This window comes from Scyliorhinus canicula, chromosome 1, assembly GCF_902713615.1.
Source record: "Scyliorhinus canicula chromosome 1, sScyCan1.1, whole genome shotgun sequence".
Lineage (NCBI taxonomy): Eukaryota > Metazoa > Chordata > Chondrichthyes > Carcharhiniformes > Scyliorhinidae > Scyliorhinus > Scyliorhinus canicula.
Window position 1 is genome coordinate 262,909,669 of NC_052146.1, and position 20,355 is coordinate 262,930,023.

Genomic DNA, 20,355 nt, shown 5'->3' on the forward strand with positions numbered 1-20,355 from the left:
AAGGAGAGGTCACCCTGTTGGGAGTTTTCTATAGGCCACCTAATAGTTCTAGGGATGTAGAGGAAAGGATGGCGAAGATGATTCTGGAAAAGAGCGAAAGTAACAGGGTAGTTGTTATGGGAGACTTTAACTTTCCAAATATTGACTGGAAAAGATATAGTTCGAGTACATTAGATGGGTCATTCTTTGTACAATGTGTGCAGGAGGGTTTCCTGACACAATATGTTGACAGGCCAACAAGAGGCGAGGCCACATTGGATTTGGTTTTGGGTAATGAACCAGGCCAGGTGTTAGATCTGGAGGTAGGTGAGCACTTTGGAAACAGTGACCACAATTCGGTGACCTTTACGTTAGTGATGGAAAGGGATAAGTATACCCCGCAGGGCAAGAGTTATAGCTGGGGGAAGGGCAATTATGATGCCATTAGACATGACTTAGGATGTGTTGGTTGGAGAAGTAGGCTGCAAGGGTTGGGCACACTGGATATGTGGAGCTTGTTCAAGGAACAGCTATTGCATGTTCTTGATAAGTACGTACCAGTCAGGCAGGGAGGAAGGGGTCGAGCGAGGGAACCGTGGTTTACCAAAGAAGTGGAATCTCTTGTTAAGAGGAAGAAGGAGGCCTATGTGAAGATGAGGCGTGAAGTTTCAGTTGGGGCGCTTGATAGTTACAAGGAAGCGAGGAAGGATCTAAAGAGAGAGCTGAGACGAGCAAGGAGGGGACATGAGAAGTCTTTGGCAGGTAGGATCAAGGAAAACCCAAAAGCTTTCTATAGGTATGTCAGGAATAAAAGAATGACTAGGGTAAGAGTAGGGCCAGTCAAGGACAGTGGTGGGAAGTTGTGTGTGGAGGCTGAGGAGATAAGCGAGATACTAAATGAATACTTTTCGTCAGTATTCACTCAGGAAAAAGATAATATTGTGGAGGAGAATGCTGAGACCCAGGCTATTAGAATAGATGGCATTGAGGTGCGTAGGGAAGAAGTGTTGGCAATTCTGGACAAGGTGAAAATAGATAAGTCCCCGGGGCCGGATGGGATTTATCCTAGGATTCTCTGGGAAGCCAGGGAAGAGATTGCTGAGCCTTTGGCTTTGATTTTTAGGTCATCGTTGGCTACAGGAATAGTGCCAGAGGACTGGAGGATAGCAAATGTGGTCCCTTTGTTCAAGAAGGGGAGTAGAGATAACCCCGGTAACTATAGGCCGGTGAGCCTAACGTCTGTGGTGGGTAAAGTCTTGGAGAGGATTATAAAAGATACGATTTATAATCACCTAGATAGGAATAATATGATTAGGGACAGTCAGCATGGTTTTGTGAAGGGTAGGTCATGCCTCACAAACCTTATCGAGTTCTTTGAGAAGGTGACTGAACAGGTTGACGAGGGTAGAGCAGTTGATGTGGTGTATATGGATTTCAGTAAAGCGTTTGATAAGGTTCCCCACGGTCGGCTATTGCAGAAAATACGGAGGCTGGGGATTGAGGGTGATTTAGAGATGTGGATCAGAAATTGGCTAGTTGAAAGAAGACAGAGAGTGGTAGTTGATGGGAAATGTTCAGAATGGAGTTCAGTTACGAGTGGCGTACCACAAGGATCTGTTCTGGGGCCGTTGCTGTTTGTCATTTTTATAAATGACCTAGAGGAGGGCGCGGAAGGATGGGTGAGTAAATTTGCTGATGACACTAAAGTCGGTGGAGTTGTAGACAGTGCGGAAGGATGTTGCAGGTTACAGAGGGACATAGATAAGCTGCAGAGCTGGGCTGAGAGGTGGCAAATGGAGTTTAATGTGGAGAAGTGTGAGGTGATTCACTTTGGAAAGAATAACAGAAATGCGGAATATTTGGCTAATGGTAAAATTCTTGGTAGTGTGGATGAGCAGAGGGATCTCGGTGTCCATGTACATAGAACCCTGAAAGTTGCCACCCAGGTTGATAGGGTTGTGAAGAAGGCCTATGGTGTGTTGGCCTTTATTGGTAGAGGGATTGAGTTCCGGAGCCATGAGGTCATGTTGCAGTTGTACAAAACTCTAGTACGGCCGCATTTGGAGTATTGCGTACAGTTCTGGTCGCCTCATTATAGGAAGGACGTGGAAGCTTTGGAACGGGTGCAGAGGAGATTTACCATGATGTTGCCTGGTATGGAGGGAAAATCTTATGAGGAAAGGCTGATGGACTTGAGGTTGTTTTCGTTAGAGAGAAGAAGGTTAAGAGGTGACTTAATAGAGGCATACAAAATGATCAGAGGGTTAGATAGGGTGGACAGCGAGAGACTTCTCCCGCGGATGGAGGTGGCTAGCACGAGGGGACATAGCCTTAAATTGAGGGGTAATAGATATAGGACAGAGGTCAGAGGTGGGTTTTTTACGCAAAGAGTGGTGAGGCCGTGGAATGCCCTACCTGCAACAGTAGTGAACTCGCCAACATTGGGGGCATTTAAAAGTTTATTGGATAAGCATATGGATGATAAGGGCATAGTGTAGGTTAGATGGCCTTTAGATTTTTTCCATGTCGGTGCAACATCGAGGGCCGAAGGGCCTGTACTGCGCTGTATCGTTCTATGTTCTATGTTCTAAAGTAACCACAGCCTTTAACTTCAATGCTACTGGGCCCTTTCCAGCAACGGCAGGGAAATATGCCAAATTGCACCAACCAGTAGTACTCCAAGTGGATGACCGATGCCTTTCTTGCCAGAACTAATTATTTCATTCTTTTTCTGGATGGAAACAGGCAGACTGCTTGTCTGCTGCACAAAGACTGCTGCACATTCTCCAACATTATTGATGACACAAATATGGTCGTGGGTGCCTACTTCATCCCCACATTTTCAGAAGTGGAACAAGGTTTCACTTGACTAAATAAGCCTGAATCATAAACATAAAGTTACCTTTGTGCATGCCCACTATTTGGGTAGATTCGGGTTTCTTGATTTTGCAGCAATTAGTGTTGTCTGCATTATTTGGAGGGACAATAAGACTGGATGGTTAACCCTTGGGGAGCAAGAATACTCCATAGTTCTCTCTGCAACTGAACCCAGACAAAAAAAAAGACGGCTGTATATTTTAAGCAAAGGGATGTGCCTAGTTAGATTGTTCAAAACAGAATTGAACTTAGAATCTCTGTTACTGCGGCCTACAATCTAGGAGATCATGCAGTGGCCACACTCTACCCGGTACTTTATAGTTGGCTTAGATCACAGATGTGGGTAATGGACTTCTCTAGAGTTGACTTCACACTTTGTAAAGTGCTTGGCGTACTCACAAATGTCTGTGTATGTATTGGTCTCAGACTTGATTTGTAATCAAGTAATGTAAGGTCCTGATCTCACTTGAGCAGCTAAAGGAGGACTCAAACTAGAACTGTGCATTTGAATAGAAATGAACAGCTGCTAGAAAGCTGTGTATTCTGAGTAATGTTGAACTCAGCTTACAGTGAAAGATGATAGTGGGCATTATTTGGCAATGCAATAAAAAACACACATGAGAAGTATTGTAGCAAATTTCCAGAGACCAGTAAATTTCTTCCTCGCCAGCTCCCAGCTTCATTATTCCAATGAGACAACTTTGATTATTTATGTCATTGCCATCCAGATTTCTCTGCAGCTGCCTTCACAATTAGGTAACACTCGTGTTTTCAGGTTCTCCAGCAGCAGCAAAACCGAAGCAGTTTTAAGTGATTGGCACAAACAAAGAACAAAGAAAAGTACAACAGAGGAACAGGCCCTTCGTCCCTCCAAGCCCGTGCTGACCATGCTGCCCGTCTAAACTAAAATCTTCTACACTTCCTGGGTCCGTATCCCTCTATTCCCATCCTATTCATGTATTTGTCAAGATGCCCCTTAAATGTCACTATCGTCCCTGCTTCCACCACCTCCTCCGGCAGCGAGTTCCAGGCACCCACTACCCTCTGTGTAAAATAATTTGCCTCGTACATCTCCTCTAAACCTTGCCCCTCGCACCTTAAACCTATGCCCCCGAGTAATTGACCCCTCTACCCTGGGGAAAAGCCTCTGACTATCCACTCTGTCTATGCCCCTCATAATTCTGTAGCCCTCTATCAGGTCGCCCCTCAACCTCCGTCGTTCCAGTGAGAACAAACCGAGTTTATTCAACCGCTCCTCATAGCTAATGCCCTCCATCCTGGTAAATCTCTTCTGCACCCTCTCTAAAGCCTCCACATCCTTCTGGTAGTGTGGCGACCAGAATTGAACACTATACTCCAAGTGTGGCCTAACTAAGGTTCTATATAGCTGCAACGTGACTTGCCAATTCTTATACTCAATGCCCCGGCCAATAAAGGCAAGCATGCCGTATGCATTCTTGACTACCTTCTCCACCTGTGTTGCCCCTTTCAGTGACCTGTGGACCTGTACACCTAGATCTCTCTGACTTTCAATACTCTTGAGGGTTCTACCATTCACTGTATGTTCCCTACCTGCGTTAGACCGTAGACCTTCCAAAATGCATTACCTCACATTTGTCCGGATTAAACTCCATCTGCCATCTCTCCGCCAATGTCTCCAAACAATCTAAATCCTGCTGTAAACAGTTCTGTGTTGATGCTTTGAAATTACAAGCTTTCGGTGCGCTGCTCCTTCATCAGGTGAAGGAGCAGCTCTCCAAAAGCTTGAGATTTCAAATAAACCTGTTGGACTTTAACCTGGTGTTGTGAGACTTCTTACTGTGCCCACTCCAGTCCAGCGCCGGCATCTCCATATACCGATTACAAAGATGGTCATAGAGTATCTAATGAGTAGAAGAGAACACTTTATTTTCTCAATCCAGATGAGGACATTGAGGCCACTTCTCTAACAGACAGTGACATTACAATACAGAATTGGTAGAACTCTAAAACAATCAATAATTCACAGAAGGATGATACTTAACTATCAACCCATCACTTTAGTGAATCTTAGGGTGCGATTCTCCAGAAGCATTGTGCTCAAGCGAAAGCACAGCATGGCCAGAGAATACCAGGAGAGGCCTGCAGCAAGTTCCTGACAGTCTCCGTGCCTCGTGAGATTCTCCGAAGTCCCACGAGACATCGGAGTTGGAACTCTGCCCCAAATGGGTGGGACCGAATGACATTTGCGGAAGTAGGTCATGAACCTACTTACAACCTACCTGCCCGGGATCCACCGGCCTCCCCAGGGAGGCTGCAGACGGGCGCCGATCACTGCTAGCCCACACAGGTGGATCGGCACCTGGGTGGGTGGGGGGGCACTGCCAAGGTACCCGGATGGCACTGCCAAACCAGCAGGAGCACTTCCTGGGTATCAGGATGGCAGTGCAAGTGTGCCAAGTGCTAGGGTGGCACTGTCAAGGGCTGGGGGCAAGGGAGCCATGCCCCTGAAATGAGGGTAATGGGGGGGAGGGGGTTAAAGGGTGGGGAAGTGTAGGGCAGGTAAGTGGGGGCCTCCGGGAGTTTGGACGGGTGATTGGTGAGGGTTCTTAGAAGGGAGGGAGTGCTGTTACGGGGTTTGGGTGGCCTGGATGAGATGGAAACCACCAGGGACCCCATAGCAGGATGTACTCACTTAGGGGTGTGGGGTAGTGTCCATGTTTGTGGTGGGTGCCATTGCCAATGGGTGGAGCTGTGGGGGGTCCCACAAGCTCACTTGGAGATCAGGTCACCCTTTCAAAATGGCGGCCCAATCTCGGAGTTCAGCTCCCCAGTGCTGAAAAAAATTCTGAGTATGGGCTAAATCGGTGAGAAACTCCCGAGGGCCCAAATAAGTGAATAGTAGTGGGGAACTCCCTGAAACACCCACCACAAATTAACTTAGAAATTCTGGGGGAGAATCGTGCCCTTAGTATCATTATTTCCGATTTCGATCTGCTTTATATACTTTCTTCAATTCAGTGGCATTGTTGCTCCTGTAAGCATATTGTGCTCTTACTTGTAAGGATTTACTTGTGCTGTCCTGTACTTATTTTTAGAATAGTAACCCGAGGTGGGGGGTGGAGGTGGTAACAGTAGTTTCTCTGTGTTACCTGAACTATGTACTTGTGTCTTCGGCATGTAAGCTCAATCTCCCTGAAGGCAGATCAAGTAAACACTTTGATGTGGTAACGCTTGATAAGTTTTTGTTTTACTTTTGTTGGTCCCAGATGACCATAGGCTTCTTTCCCCTTTGACGGCGAGGGCTGACTGGTGGTGATTTAACCTGAGGATCACCACACCTCAGGAGAGGAGCAAGGTTGAGAATGCAGGCCTTCATGCAGCCAATACAGGAATTGAACCGGTGTTGCTGGCTTCACTCTGCATCGCAAACTAGCTGTCCAGCCAGCTGAGCCCTCTTGATGCACAGTCATAGACTATGTTATTTCACATGAAGTGAACATGGGATTGGAAATACTTACTTTAGTCAATACAGCTTAACTTTGTGTAATAATACAAGCACAATTCCCAAAACAGTAAGTCATTTTGTTTGATTTCAGTAAAGTGACGTGGGACTGTCCACCAGCAAGTGTAACCCGTTGGTCTCAGTTTGCTGAGCCAAATTACCGTATAGCTTTATACTTAAGAAAGCTGACATCAGTATCTCTGTCTCTTACCTTCCTCTGTTCACAGAAAAGGAATCAAAGACTTCACAGCATAGTTAGTGTGAAGTGTTTTTGATTACCAAAACAATCTAATGAAGTGATCATCATTTACTGTCATCAACACTAGGGGCGGAATTTTCCCAATGTTTGCCAGTGTCCGGTTCAGAGTGAAAACCGGCGTATATCTCTTCTGATGCAGAGCTGAGTTTTTACTTCAGATTTTCAGGCACTCCGTGCACAGCAGATCTGGGGGCATGGTTTACGCTGTGACTCTGGCGGGGTGGGCCTGATCGGTTGGCTCCTCAGAGATTGGGGTGCCATTTTTATTTAATCCCCCGTGGACACGGAGGAGCCCCCGCCACAAACATCGAGGCACTCTCTCCCCCAAGGCATCGGGCACTCACTCCACTTTCACAGGCACTGTGACACCCTTCTCCCACTACCATCGCGCAAATATCAATTCCTCCACCACCCCCTCAACACACATAAGCCCCTTAATGGAGCTCCCCAGAGGGCCCACCCTGACCGGCCATGTGCCTCAGCACCCAGGGGGGCTATACTTACCTGTGCGCTTTCGTTTTGAAAATCAGTTCACGGCAGTGTGATGTCACACCAGCTAGGTGGAACGATACAGTGAGGGCAGAAGTAGTGGCGTTAAACCCTATAATATTCAGATTTATTTTAAAATATGTAAATCAAGCTCCGCCCTTCCTGGCTGGGAAACTGAACGTGTCCTCTGATGGGGGATGGGAAGATCGCGTTTGGAAATCTCATCGCCGCAAACCCTGTTTTTGGCTGGGAGATTTAGCTGCTATTACGGGATTTGCGCCTGGGGCTAATGGGGCTGCTAAATCGTGGCTGAGATCTTTAGGATCTTAACTACTATTGTGGATTCAGTTGTTCAGGAGTAGAATCCACCTCTGGTTCATTACTCCCTTAAAATGTTTTGAGCATCGTTTATGGATATTGATTTACACTGCCTCATATAACCTGCACCTTGCTTAACCTCCCAGCGAATAGTAGTTATGTGATCTGAATCAGATACTCTTGTCTACCATATGTGTGTTTCTAGTCTGAAGGCAGGCTGACTGAAAAGTTGGTGAGAAGCGACTTCATATAAATCGTTAAGCTGCTTTATTTTCTATCAATTGAACATACTAGCAACACTTCTGATTGAATTCATTATTTTCATCAATATAATCTGTCTTTGTGAATAATATTAAAAACAATGAAAATGGTACATTCTGCCACTTACTTGACTTAAAGCTAATTTTCTAACTCCTTTTTCGTGTATTCCATCTTTCTTGCAATCCTTTGTTTTACATTAATGATCTGGAAGAAGGAACTGAAGGCACTGTTGCTAGGTTTGCAGATGATACAAAGATCTGTAGAGGGACAGGTAGTATTGAGGAAGCAAGGGGGCTGCAGAAGGATTTGGACAAGCTAGGAGAGTGTGCAATGAAGTGGCAAATGAAATACAATGTGGAAAAGTGTGAGGTGATGCACTTTGGAAGGAGTCATTTAGGCATAGACTATTTTCTAAATGGGGAAATGCTTAAAAAATTAAAAGCACAAAGGGACTTGGGAGTCCTTGTTCACGATTCTCTTAAGGTTAATGTGTAGGTTTAGTTGGCAGTTAAGAAGGCAAATGCAATGTTAGCATTCATGTCAAGAGGGCTAGAATCCAGGACCAGGGATGTACGTCTGAGGCTGTATAATGCTCGGGTCAGACCCCATTTGGAGTATTGTGAGCAGTTTTGTACCCCGTATCTAAGCAAGGATGTGCTGGCCTTGGAAAGGGTCCAGAGGAGGTTCACAAGAATGATCCCTGGAATGAAGAGCTTGTCATATGAGGAATGATTGAGGACTCTGGGTCTGAACTCGTTGGAGTTTAGAAGGATGAGGGGGATCTTATTGAAACTTACAGGATACTGTGAGGCCTGGCTAGAGTGGACATGGAGAGGATGTTTCCACTTCTACAAAAAAGTAGAACCAGAGGACACCATCTCAGACTAAAGGGATGATCCTTTAAAACAGAGATGAGGAGGAATTTATGGAACTCTTTGCCGCAGAAGGCTGTGGAGGCCAAATCACTGAGTGTCTTTAAGACAGAGACAGATAGGTTCTTGATTAATAAGGGGGTCAGGGGTTATGGGGAATCGGGATGAGAAAATGTCAGCCATGATTGAATGGCGGAGCAGACTCGATGGGCCGAGTGGCTAACTCTGCTCCTATGTCTTATGGTCTTATGGTTGCCTGACTGCCTTTAGCTTTCACAGTTTTCTGTTTTTAAAAAACATTTTGAAAACATTAGCAATGTAGGTTTATGTATCTCCATATCCAAATACCTTAGATTGGCAGGCACTACTGCAGAAATTCTTTACAAGTGTGAAGGAGATAGTAGAAATGAACAACCCATTAATTCCATGTATTGGGTCGATCGACTCACACAGATCTTGGCTGCACAAAAGTAAAATCAACATTTGAGGATTGCTTGCATAAATTTTGAAAGACAGAAAGACAAACAATATTTTATTTACAGCGCTGTAGCATTGGCATTTGATACTAATTCTATTCATTTTTTTAACCAGTGGATAATGAATTTGAAACTGTCTCAGTACAGTTGCTGAAACGCACTCAGATGATGCTCAGCAAGTATAGAAGACTGTTATTGGACGATGCAATGGTAAGCATAGTATAAAGTGAAAGCATCTAGTGAGCAATTAACATTCCATGTTATCCAGAGGGGAGGAGCAGTGGGAGACAGTTGAGAATTTAGAAACTGGATATATATGTAGGGCACAATCCAACGGCCATGCTGTGCTGGAAAAGGTGCTTGCCGAGGCGCAGAATGGCCGATGAAGACCAGGAGACCCCATGCCTGAGATCTACCCGGCCTGCCACGCCTCGCGATCTCGCAAGACGTGGCGATGTAAATCCCGCTCACAATGGGTGGGATCACTTTTTGGCAAATCTGCAGTAAGCCTCACTCAAACGTGCAGATTCCCAAGTACCTGAGGCTTTGGGATTCAACCCCTTTGCCTTGGAGACCTCGGGCAAGCGCCGCTCAGCACTGATCCCCACAAACGGGGATTGGAGACTCCCAGCTGCATGCCCTTTGGGGAGGATAGTGCCTGGCACTGCTGGTGCCAGCCTGACACCCTGGCAGTGTCACTGGGTGCAAGCCTGGCACTGCCAAGGTGTCCAGGTGGCACTGTCAGCTTGCATGGATACTGCCAGGTTGGCACCACCAAGGTGCAGGGGGCACACGTGCAGGGCTGGAGGCTGGGGACCCTCCCATAGTGTATTCGGGCTGGGGCGGAGATCGTCTTGGGGGCCTCTAAGATCGGGATGCCATTTGCTTTACAAAGGCTGTACAAAACGGGGCTATGTGCAGCTTCGACTGCATGTTCACTGATCAGGCCCCTTTATTCAAACCGACTTGCGTTCAATAGATATGTGTTACTCGGCACTGCGAGCGCCAGGAAACACGTGGCTAAATGTGCTCACTGGGGACTTTGTTCCTTTTTGGGAGAAGCATGCCCGTAGTGTAACCACATGGATGTAAGCTATAGAGTGTACAAAAACTAGGTCTACAGAATTGGATAAATTGCATTAATAGCATTGAAATGAATATACTCCTTGGGTAGAATTTTCCCAGTAAATGATGCAGTGTCAGGGTCTGACTGAAAACCAGCGTGTTTCTCTCTAGAAAGGCAGCCACATTTTCAGACTTGTTTTCTGGCAGTTAGAAAATCTGGGGGGGTGATTTGCGACATCATTCTGGCGGAGCAGGACCTGATACAGTCAGGAAGGCCAACTCCACAGAGATCGGGACACCACGTTTGAAGGGTGCCCCAAACTGCATTTAAAATATGTTCCCCTGGCCCTCCCACGGATACAGAGGCAATGCCACTTCAGTGCCAGGGCACTGCACAGCCATGCCCCTCACCACCCAGGGGCTATACTCACCTCGGCACCCATTCCGTGGTCATCATGACTGGATCCCATTTTTGAAAACCAGTAGTGTTTCGTACTGGCATGATGTCACGCTGACTGGGTGGGAGGATAAGGCGTGGGAGGATGTTACAGCGTCAAGCCTAGGAAGTATATATTAAAATATTATAATGTATGGAAGTCAGGTTCATGCCATTTCTAGGTGTGAACCTGATCACATAGCTTCTGGGGGTGGGGGGGGAAGATCTCAGACAGAGGTCTCATTGGCGCAAATCCTATTAGACCCTTTCGCAAGATATTGCAGGCATAACAGGATTTGCACCGCCGGCGAACAGTCCTAAATACTGCACATATAGAAGACATGCATTTTAATATGCTAATAAATAAATGAGAACGTGAACACATTTTTGACAAATTACAGTAATTTTTATTTGTTTGGCTTTAGCGAGTAAATCCATCTGCTGAAATGGTGATGATTGACCGAGTATTCAATCAGGATGAGAAAGCAACCCTTATCCAGGACAAGCGCTTTTCTTTGGAGAATTCTGGTGGGTACTGTATTAGTCTTGATCATTAGATGTTCATAAGATTATCTGAAATACAAATCGTTCATACTCAGTTCCTGGCAATTTTTTTTTCAGCAATAAAATGATCAAAATTTTCCTACAAGCTCATATTATAGCATGCTCAATTTTTAAAATTCTGTTAAGTATCTGACAAGTTCTGTTTATTGAAAAGTACCAAGGAGAGGCAAAGCACCCTTTCCTCATTTGTAGAAGAAAATATGCCAGTAGAAAGTCACGATGAAGATCCTGCAGTGGTTGGGGGACAATGGAACTTATACTTAAAAACACAGACCAAGACGTTCCAAATGTAATAACATTAATAGCCATTTACGAGAATGTAGTTAAGATGACCTGATAAATTGAACAGTGCATTTTAATTAGACATCCTAGCTAACTTGCTTTGTCAATTTATTATAATATTATGTTTCCTTTATTAAATGAAGTACAAATTTAATGGACAGATTAGTTTAATGAAAAATTAGGACACTGATCATATTTCAGCATACTAAGTTGATAAATTGGTCTGCTGGCTCCCGGCCCCCTCTCTGTGCCACATCTGGATTTCTTACCAGGAGCGACAGTTTGTATATGTGTCCACTAATATGGGCAAACATTTTCATACTAATCATAAATCATAGAATTTATCATCATATGAAATGAAATGAAAATGAAAATCGCTTATTGTCACGAGTAGGCTTCAATGAAGTTACTGTGAAAAGCCCCTTGTCGCCACATTCCAGCGCCTGTCCGGGGAGGCTGGTACGGGAATCGAACCGTGCTGCTGGCCAGTGAGCTAAACCAGCCCCAGTCATATGACATTCCTCCTGTCACATGCAGTCTAATAACACAGGGCACTAAGAATGCCAGTGTGTTATTGATGTCTAGGATTGCAAGGGTAGTAAGGGTAGTATTTAAAATTTTTTAAAACACTGTAGGCTAAACAATCAGTTGTAAAGCAATTTGGTTAGATAGACTAAGGTAGAAATTTTAAAAGAATGTCGGGCCGTTTCCAGAGGCTGCCAGCCTTGCTCTCTAATTCTGGTGTTGCTTAGGAATGGCTGATTTACTACTATAAATCAAAGTCCCACATGTTTTTATCTTTTATTAAGCAATCTAAAGGCCCTATAGGTGGGTTGAAAATATTGCTCATTACCATCCAGTGACAATTAAATTTTATCCTGCTGTGATCCACATCATTCTTTATTTTTTCCCTTTATTTAGATGGCTATTTGGCAAACTTCTGTTGTTCCTCTACTGTTTTGGTAAAACCAGTAGCTGAAACACAACCACTAACTGCAGAGATGAGGCCACATAAGACTTCAGGAAGTAATAGCAAGGAGTCTACACCAGAAAATGCTTCTATCAACCAGAAAAGTGAATCCTCAAGACTGGTTCATTTTGCTTCTTCTACGGCAAGTGGGGTCAAGACAACCACAAACTCTTCCACTAACAGCCCATGCACTGCTCAATCCTACAGCAGTAGCAAAGGGCTCAAACTAACAATCCATCCAGAGACAGCCTATGGAGTTGGAACACAAAGTAAATCTTCAAAAACTCAAGAACGGTCAGATACTGGAAAGAAAGGTGATGAAATTACTGCTGCTCCCACATCTTGTTACGTACAGACTCAAAGCACAAAGGTTTGTGAACCTGTTGTTGGAACTGTCCAAGTATGTAAAGGAGAAGAATGTACGTCTAGTGTTGAGGAAAAGCACCGTAATTCTTGCGATAAAGCCACTGCAGAAGGTCTAATGAAGGAAGCATTGAACCCTGTTATTAATCAAATTAGTAATCCCATTAAATTGGAACATAATGAGGGTGACTCACAGTTACCTTGGCATGACCAGTCACAAGACAAATGTGCTAAGAATTCTCAAGTGCAAGACTTTACATGTACTAAAGATGCAAAAGAAGCACAATGTGACACATCACTCCATGAACATTTGGAGAGTGCTATCAATAGCATTTTGGATCTACAACAAGCTCAGAAACCTTCTGACAGTGCTGTCATCAAAAATAACTCAACTGAAGTTGAAACTCCTAATTTTTCAGCCTTAGCTCCTGTGGAGAACGATATAGAAAAATGTATCCCAGATCATAATGAGGGCATCAGAGAAACGGACTCCATCTTAGAAGCAGCAGTGAATAGCATACTGGAATGCTGATAATGTGACCATGAAGGAACAGAAATGATTGTCAGCTATGTTGACTATTTCTAGGGATAAAGTAGCATGTTCCTCAGTATTGAGAACAGGCACAGTTAGTGTTCCTGGAAAGAGGATAAATGGAGTAGAAACTAGGATATAGATTTATTTTGAAGCAAACTAGTTTGAGCTTAGGAAGGTCCATTGTAGTTTGTACTTTGAAAATAATTATGGTGGCACAAGGCGCACATTAAGTCTTTTGTTTAAAAGTCGTTAAGAATATTAAATTTTATTGAGTTTTGTTTTGAAAGCTCTAATTTCATGCAAAATGTACTCTTCAATTTCAAGAGTGCTTTTCAGTTTGTGGTAGTAATTCATGTTTTTATTCATACCTTAATGTGTAAGTGTTATTTTTTTTGGTTCTTTTTGTCCTTCATTTTATGTAAGACTTTGAAAATCGAGTGCCAATAAGTTAATTTTTGAATAGTTGATGAGCAACATTCCCATTTAAATCAAAATTTAAAACTGGAACTGTTGATACTGAAGTGAAAGCTCACTTCATTATTCATTTTCCATTTTTAGTACCACTAAGTATGATTGTTTAAGGAAGACTGCTTTAGGTCTCAAAGGCCTAAATAGAAACCGCAGTGTGGATGTCCATATTGTGATCCACTAGATTCTAGATCTAAGAAATGATGATTGCATTCCCATTTTGCAGACTTATTTTTGTCTTGCACATGCAGCAGTAAGCTTCCGTGCATAAGTGAGGAGCACAAAGTACACCATTAGATTAGTGAGGCCTTACAAACTGACTTCACAAGAAGAAAATTTCACTTATGGATTAAATGGTACAGCGTCTTTTGCTTTAAATTTTCTGATTTGTGTAGTGTCCAGCTATGGGTCCTCCTTAGAAATGCTTTGTACACATTTTTAAAATATTTATAAAGATTTTTTGTAAAAAAAAGAAAAAGGAAATGTCAAAGTTATTTTTGTTATGTTGGTTCAGTACCTATATATAAAGCATGGTAAAACATGATCTGAATGAATTATTAAAAAGTATTTTAGTTGGATGCTAACAAACACTGAATCAACTTGTCAAATGAGCCAAAGAATTCAACAAAACCAATTTGTGTTGATTTTTTCTTTTAATTTATTGAAGATTATCTGTGTATTCAAATTTGTAGCACTGCAGGCTAGTGGCCACCATTTCTCAATATTACAGTTTATTTGAATATTGTGTTGTAATTATTTATTTTGATATTCTTTGCACGAGAAGCAACTGAGTCTGTGATAGAAATTCCTAGACAGTACAGTAATAGTAAGAATCTTTGAATTCTTAAATGATGGCAGAAGATTGGCATTAAATGTTTTGAGATGTGGGGTTTATTTCTTATAAAAGGAAGTATACTTTGTGAACAGTTATTTAACTGCTGTCCTGCCAAAGATGAAACCTTCATAATTTTTGTCATGTATTTTTTAAGGTTAGCAAATTGAAGATTTGTAACACAAAGCAACAAGAGTCCTTGAGTTGAATCCCCAGCCTTAAAGACAATAAACTAAGAAAAAGTCATGTTTCATTGATTATTAAATTGATAAAATCCCCATTCATGTGAATTTTGTTTGGAAATGTTAAATATTTTTGGAGTTTAATGTAAGAACACTGTTGAGAAGGTAACTTGAATCTCAAGAATGATACATCAACTGCAGCTAGGCTGTCTGATGGCTCAATAGGTAATTGTATTCCTGATTTGTCCTGAGCCACGAAGACCAGGACCTTCCCAAGCTTGGTTGATGCAGAACAGATCAGAAATTATTCTCGACTGTGTTGACGACAAGCATATTACAAGTGGCTTCAATTCTCCCATACTAAGGAGAGTAAGAAAACTCGACAGGTTTTCTTCCTTTAACATATCTGGTGACTGTTGCTGAAACGTATGCTGTGGCAGTTGGGTGGAGCTCACTTCCTCATTTGAACAAACTTCCCAATCTTCACTTTGCAGGTTTAGTGTGAAAAGTGGTCACTGGAGAATGGCCATTATCTGTGGTACCTGACATACTTTCCTTGGAGGAGACGGGAGAAAATATGCAATATGTTTTGTAATATTTGCTGTAGGAAACCAGTTTAGAATAGAAGTAAGGTAAATCACTGGTCTAGTGGATCAGAGGACCTTATTTATGGAACTTTAATATTGAACTGATAAGAGAGGTTTCTTTTTTGACTGAAGTTGCAATGAAATAATTTTTGTGATATTCGTCTAATTATAGTGGAGTAAAACAACAACAGCAATTCAGTAAGGCATCAAGGATACCGTTGCAGTAAAATGTTGCAGTACAGCATTGACGGCCCTCAGCTAGGTTGCTTCCTAGGATGAAAGAAATTCCCTATGTTGAGAGGCTGAGTAAATTCGGCCTCTACTCTTGGGAGCTTAGAAAAATGAGGTGGTCTAACTGAATCATCTAAGAACGTGAAGGGGCTTGATCGAGTAGATTTTGGATAGATTTTTGGTCCCTTACAAAATGGAAGGATTATAGGGAGAGGATGGGAAAGGAGTTGAGGCAGAAGTTCAGGCGTCATCATATCATAAGAACATAAAAAAATAGGAGGAGTACAGCACACAGCTCATCAAACTTGCTCCTCCATTAAGTACGATTATGGGTGATCTTCGGCTTTAACTTAATTTTCCCGCCTACTTCCCATATCCCTTAATTCCCTGAGACCCCAAAAATCTGTCAATCCCAGTCCCGTACCAGCCTCCCCGGACAGGTGCCGGAATGTGGCGACTAGGGGCTTTTCACAGTAACTTCATTGAAGCCTACTCGTGCCAATAAGCCATTTTCATTTCATTTTCATTCAGAAATGTACTCCATGATGGAGCATCCACACCCCTCTGGGATAGATAATTGCAAAGATTCACATCTCTTTGAGTGAAGTGATTTCTCCGCATCTCAGTCCTAAAAGATTTACCCCTTATCCTGAGATTGTGCCCTTGTATTTTAGATTCCCAACCAATGAAAATAATCTCTTTGCATCCACCCTATCAAACCCAATGTAGGTTTGAATGGGATCACCTCTTATTCTTCTAATCTCCAAAGTTCAATTTATTCAGCTTCTTTGGGGAGGCAGTGATGTAGTAGTATTGTCACTGGACTAATAATCCAGAGACCAGGAGTAATGCTCTGGGGACTGCAGTTCGAATCCCACCACAACAAATGGTAAAATTTGAATTCAATAAAAATCTGGAATTAAAAGCCTAACGAAACCACTGTCGTAAAAACCCATTTGGTTCACTCATGTCCTTCAGGGAAGGAAAATTACCATCCTTATCTGCTCTGGCCATGTGACTCCATATCCACAGCAATTGGGGATGAACAAGAAATTCTGACCTAGACAGCGACACTCTCAATTTAAAAAAAGAGTGTAGCTTTCAAATTCAAAGCCTAGATTATGCAACTGACCATGTGATTTTCACTTACGATAAAAACTGATGGGTGTCAATGCTGAGTAAAATGTATTTAAAATATGAATGAGCTCCTGGGGAGGAAGGATTGTGTGCTGTTGCAGAATTTGAACATTTCTGGCAACCTAGAGGCAGGAATCGTGTTGCATGCAAATTACAGCATAAATTTGTTGTGGACCAGAATTTGCAATTCTGGGTTGGAACCCGGTGTCTGGTTTAGTTTTGGGTCCGGACTCTGCACAATACGTTCCAGATACACCCAGGAAGATATTTAAAGAGACAGGCCAATATATGGCATGGAACAGGTTCACAGTCCAATTAAGGATGGTGGGTGGGTTTCAGAGACTGGAGGGCCAACAGGAGACTATCCAGTAATGCTACATTGGCAGCCCCACTAGCTGAGGAAGAGGTGAAGATTCATTATGAACATGGAGGCAATTCTGAAGAAATAGTCAGTTTATTTTGATTTCAAATGGCTGCCACTGCCTATCCATGATTGTGGAGGGACAATCCCTCCACTGGATGGCCAGGAGCCACAGCTGTGGTCTAGTAGCTATTATGGGTTTGGGTGGGAGTCTTGTGATTTATTGCCCTCCTCCCCCTGTTCATTTCTCACCCTGACCCCATCATCTTGGCCTGGCGATGGTCCTGACATGGGCCACCCACATTGCTGATTTAAATTGTTAGTTGGTACAGGAAAAGGACTTTAATAGGCCCTGTAATTAATTGGCCTGACCAGAATATTTACATATAGCTTTTCAGCTCCAGGATGTAATAAAGTATTTAACAGCCAACGCAGCAACCAATTTGCACTTAATCAAGTTATTATCTGGTCATTGTGTCTTATTTATGAGAATTAACTAAGAGATAAATTTGGGCCAGGACAACACCTTTACTTAAAATTGGCTTTCCATCACTTCCTGGCAGCACTATCTGACCCAGAGCCACCCACGTTGAAAATGGCTTGAGGCAGGAGAGTGGCGGCACAAAAATTACTTCCGATCCTGACACCAATGCATTTGAAAATCCAGGCTGTGGTGTCAGACCTGGTTCAGTTCTTGACTCTGATTCAAAGAGTTATGAGTTCAAGTTCTGATCCATCCTGAATTCAAGCAAACTTTTCAGTGCAATACTGAAGGACTGTTGCAGATGTCTTTTGGACAAGGTGAAAACTTAGTCTTCTCAAGTGGACGTAAACAATCCTGTGGGACCCAAAAGTAAATGTCCTATCTCTTAACATAGTTATTATTTTATTATCTCTGCTTTTTATGCAACCTTACTGTGTTCAAATTGGTTGCTATGTTTTCTACATTACAACTTTGCACTTTAAAAATGCGGTGTTGCTTGTAAAATACTTTGAGATACCTGAGGTTGTGAAAAGTTGTACATAACTGCGAGTTCCTATGTATAAGTTAATAGAAAAAGAGCAGAGCATTTAGACTCTCGAGCCTAGTCCACGATTCAATTAGATCATGGCTGATTTAAATCTTAATTTCATCTACCTTCCTTGGTTCTGCAAACCTTAATAATAGCGTTGATAAAAGCAAATTACTGTGGCGAAAGGGAAAATGCTGGAAAATCGCAGCAAGTCTGGCAGCATCTGTAGGGAGAGAAAAGAGCTAACGTTTCGAGTCCGATAACTCTGTCAAAGCTTTGTCAAAATTACTGTGGCTGTTGGAATCTGAAACAAAAACAAAATGCTGGACAATCTCAGCAGGTCTGACAGCATCTGTGGAGAGAGAAAGGAGCTAATGTTTCGAGTCTGGATGACTGAAGCTGGAAAGAACTGGAAAATGTAATTATTAAGACTGAACACTTGCCAAACAAAAAGCTATCGATCTCAATTTTTAAATTCAAAAAGAAAAGGCTGAAAAATCTCAGCAGGTCTGGCAGTATCTGTAGGGAAAGAAAAGAACTAACGTTTCGAGTCCAGGTGACCCTTTGCCGAAGCTAAAGACAGAGAAAGTGGAAAATATTTATACTGTGGAGTGAAAATGAAAGATGAGTCGTAGCCACAGAAACCTAGGGAAACGGGGTGCTAATAGCCACAGAAAGCGAGGGAAAAGTGCTAATGGCAGTCCCCAGAGAGAACAAAAGGCGTGAAAGGCCAAACTGCAGAGACACTAACATCAGGGTAAACTGACAGATGTAGATGTGGGGGAAGGGAGAAGAAAAGGGGAGAAAGGGTAATGAAAGGTGGATAAGGTGGGGGAGGTGAATATATATAAAGAAAGACGAGAGAAAGAAATGGTAAAAAAACAGTTAAATGCAATGGGATGGAAACAAATGGGTCGAGGTGGGGTGCAGATAATCATCTGAAGTTGTTGAATTCGATGTTGAGACTGGAAGACTGTAGCAAGCCTAACTGGAAGATGAGATGTTCCTTTCAATTTTTAAATTGTCCATTGTCTGAGCCGCAGGGGGACAGATCTTGGCTTTGTTCAATAGTATAAAGCGCAAATAGCAACCCAGAGCTCGTTTTATATTCCTCCTGACTTTTAATTGAAACAAAGAAAAATTGACTTATTTGTTATTACCTGTTTTACCTAAAATTGATTTGCTCTAGTAAATGCCAACCATGAAGGAACACATTTAATTAGCTTAAATCTGAATTGGGCATTCAGTTATTTCCCCAGGTCTATCCTCAAGATTCCTCATGATAGCTTCACTGTTGGTGGACACTACAGTTGGCTTTTCTTTAAAAGCTGCATCTTTACACTATCTTTCAAAGTGTTAATAGGACATAGCGAAAGTAATCTGATTAGATGTACCTTTCACCCTTGAGCAATTTAATACCATAATTGGCTTTGGCAGGAGCTTAGTTCTTTATTCCATTTTATGCTGCATGATATAAAAACTAATCAGCATTATTTAGTGACTTACATATTCTAATCATAAACTCGAGTTTCTGCAGCCAGCTGTCAGCAAAAAAGCAAACATTACAATGTTTTCCTCAGATTAGAATAAAGAGAGACATTTAACAACCTAAATTGATAGCGTTGTTCATTAGTGTTGTAAATGAACACTGCATTTATATGGCTGCATCAATTCTACATAAAGATACTGTACCTGCAGTAACAACCCAGGAATCGTGTCAAGATTAATGCTCCAGTAGCTCTGAACTCCTGCTTAGTTTTACAGTTGTGTAGATTAACAGTCTTAAACAAATATCAATCAACAATTTACAGTCTAAAACACAGTATAATCACTGTGATGAATTCCAGCGCTCAGTCACTACAGGCATTTTTAGTATAGGTAATATACTTAACTGAGGATCCACAAGATCCATACTACAGACCAAGGAAATTAAGATTATTTGAAAGTAAACCAAGATTTTTAAATAACAGAGTTTGAGAAGTAGAAGCTAGAAGAGCTCACATCACGCTTAGGCGTCATGCATAAAGTATCTTCATGCCAGTGAAAATCTTTAAAATTATGAAGAGGTTTGATATATATGTGGAAAAGATGTTTGGGTGTCCAAAATGGGTGCCAGAACTGCAAGATTGTCACTAAAAAAATCCAATTAGAAATTCAGGAGACGCCTATTTACCCTAACAGTGGTTAGAATATAGAACTTGCTCCCACATTGAATACTTGAGGCAAGTTGCATTGATGCATATAGGAAAGCTAGATAAATACATGAGAGAACGTCTGATGGAAGGATATGCTGATAAAGTTAGACGCAGTAGGA

General features: G+C 42.4%; 1 protein-coding gene and 1 long non-coding RNA gene across 9 annotated transcripts in view; one reads left to right on the top strand and one right to left on the bottom strand.

The window, feature by feature from the left end:
- bicral (BRD4 interacting chromatin remodeling complex associated protein like) overlaps positions 1-14,808 on the top strand; it is a 127,757-nt gene extending 112,949 nt beyond the window's left edge. For all 8 annotated transcript variants that reach the window (XM_038812624.1, XM_038812641.1, XM_038812613.1 and 5 more), the window contains 3 exons: positions 9,131-9,225; positions 10,942-11,044; positions 12,284-14,808. In XM_038812624.1, the coding sequence (XP_038668552.1) occupies positions 9,131-9,225; positions 10,942-11,044; positions 12,284-13,227 (1,142 nt within the window). In that variant the 3' untranslated portion in view covers positions 13,228-14,808. The remainder of the gene's footprint in view (positions 1-9,130; positions 9,226-10,941; positions 11,045-12,283) is intronic.
- LOC119973975 lies at positions 10,901-19,921 on the bottom strand. Its single transcript, XR_005462426.1, has 2 exons — positions 19,734-19,921; positions 10,901-11,089 (listed from the first exon to the last, which is right to left on the bottom strand). It is a non-coding gene; the product is annotated as an uncharacterized LOC119973975 (long non-coding RNA).
- Positions 19,922-20,355: the final 434 nt, after the last annotated feature.